The sequence below is a fragment of the Dama dama genome, chromosome 11 (genome assembly GCF_033118175.1).
Source record: "Dama dama isolate Ldn47 chromosome 11, ASM3311817v1, whole genome shotgun sequence".
Taxonomy (NCBI): Eukaryota; Metazoa; Chordata; class Mammalia; order Artiodactyla; family Cervidae; genus Dama; species Dama dama.
In genome coordinates, this window is record NC_083691.1 from 56,860,039 (window position 1) to 56,862,217 (window position 2,179).

The following is a 2,179-nucleotide window of genomic DNA, read 5'->3' on the forward strand; positions in this document are numbered from 1 at the left end:
TAATCATTAAAATATCTTGAACAAATTGCTATCTGAGACTTAAATTGCCCCTCAGACTCCTTACATCTGAAAGTAACCTGAAACTCACCAATTGGTCTGTGAGCTCCACTTTTTGACATATAGATGACAGTTTCTTGTATCACAGGAGCTTTTCCTCTGTCAAGAAAAGGAATTGGACGGAACTTTCCAGAACGCTCGGTGAAAGGCGGAGGAGCGCGCCCGAGCTGCGCACAGCAACGCGCTCCTTCCCGCTCCCCCACACCGGTGTCGGCCCGCTCACCGGCTGTAGAAAATGGTGAAAGAAACCACTTACTATGATATTTTGGGGGTCAAACCCAATGCCACCCAAGAAGAATTGAAAAAGGCTTACAGGAAACTGGCCTTGAAGTACCACCCTGATAAGAACCCAAATGAAGGCGAGAAGTTTAAACAGATTTCTCAAGCTTACGAAGTGCTTTCTGATGCAAAGAAAAGGGAATTATATGACAAAGGAGGAGAACAGGCAATTAAAGAAGGTGGAGCAGGTGGTGGTTTTGGCTCTCCCATGGACATCTTTGATATGTTTTTCGCAGGAGGAGGCAGGATGCAGAGAGAGAGGAGAGGTAAAAACGTTGTGCATCAACTTACAGTAACTTTAGAAGATTTATATAATGGTGCAACAAGAAAACTAGCTCTGCAAAAGAATGTGATTTGTGACAAATGTGAAGGCCGAGGTGGTAAGAAAGGAGCGGTAGAATGCTGTCCCAATTGCCGAGGTACTGGAATGCAAATAAGAATTCATCAGATAGGACCTGGAATGGTTCAGCAAATTCAGTCTGTCTGCATGGAGTGCCAGGGCCATGGGGAGCGGATCAGCCCTAAAGATAGATGTAAAAGCTGCAACGGAAGGAAGATAGTTCGAGAAAAGAAAATTCTAGAAGTTCATTTTGACAAAGGCATGAAAGATGGCCAGAAGATAACATTCCATGGTGAAGGAGACCAAGAACCAGGACTGGAGCCAGGAGATATTATCATTGTTTTAGATCAGAAGGACCATGCTGTTTTTACTCGACGAGGAGAAGATCTTTTCATGTGTATGGACATACAGTTGGTTGAGGTGTTGTGTGGCTTCTAGAAGCCAATCTCTACTCTTGACAACCGAACCATAGTCATCACTTCTCATCCAGGTCAGATCGTCAAGCATGGAGATATCAAGTGTGTGCTAAATGAAGGCATGCCAATTTATCGTAGGCCATATGAAAAGGGTCGCCTAATCATTGAATTTAAGGTAAACTTTCCTGAGAATGGCTTTCTCTCTCCTGATAAACTCTCTTTGCTGGAAAAACTTCTGCCTGAGAGGAAGGAAGTAGAAGAGACTGATGAAATGGACCAGGTAGAATTAGTGGACTTTGATCCAAATCAGGAAAGACGGCGCCATTACAATGGAGAAGCATATGAGGATGATGAACATCATCCCTGGGGTGGTGTTCAGTGTCAGACCTCTTAGTAGGCCCATGAATAACACTCACTGCTGGGGTTTTATTGCAGTAGTGATTGAGTGAAGGACTATAATCATAATATGCTCACTACTTGCTTTTGTTTTAATATTCAACTATAGTAGTGTTTAAAAGTTAAATGAAGAATAAACTCAAATATAAAAGCTCAAAAAAAAAAAAAAAAGAAAGAAAAGGAATTGGAGAAAGAATTGGTCCCATTGTCATTTCACCATAACTCAAATGAAACTTTATGAGGATATATTAAGGTTTCCTAGGTGCCTATGGGGCTTCCCTGGGGCTTCCCTGGTGGCTCAGGGGTTAAAGCGTCTGCCTGCAATGCGGGAGACCTGGGTTCAATCCCTGGGTCAGGAAGATCCCCTGGAGAAGGAAATGGCAACCCACTCCAGTATTCTTGCCTGGAGAATCCCATGGACGGAGGAGCCTGGTGCGCTACAGTCCACAGGGTTGCAAAGAGTCGGACACGACTGAGCGACTTCACTTCACAGGAGCCTATAATTTTCCTTTAGATGCTTGCTTGTTTTGGGTGGTCCCTATTTTGCTGCTTCCCTTGTGGCTCTGACCGTAAAGAATCTGCCTGCAATGCGGAAGACCTGGGTTGAGAAGACCCCCTGGAGAAGGAAATGGCAACCCACTCCTTGGACTTCCCTTGTGGCTCAGCTGGTAAAGAATTCGCCTGCAGTGTG

At 44.5% G+C, this 2,179-nt stretch overlaps 1 protein-coding gene across 1 annotated transcript; it reads left to right on the forward strand.

Annotated features, from left to right (window-relative positions):
* The first annotated feature begins 277 nt into the window (after window positions 1-277).
* Window positions 278-1,639, forward strand: LOC133065542 (dnaJ homolog subfamily A member 1-like). Its single transcript, XM_061156275.1, has one exon. The coding sequence runs from the start codon at window positions 293-295 to the stop codon at window positions 1,112-1,114; it is 822 nt and encodes a 273-aa protein (XP_061012258.1). The 5' UTR covers window positions 278-292; the 3' UTR covers window positions 1,115-1,639.
* Window positions 1,640-2,179: the final 540 nt, after the last annotated feature.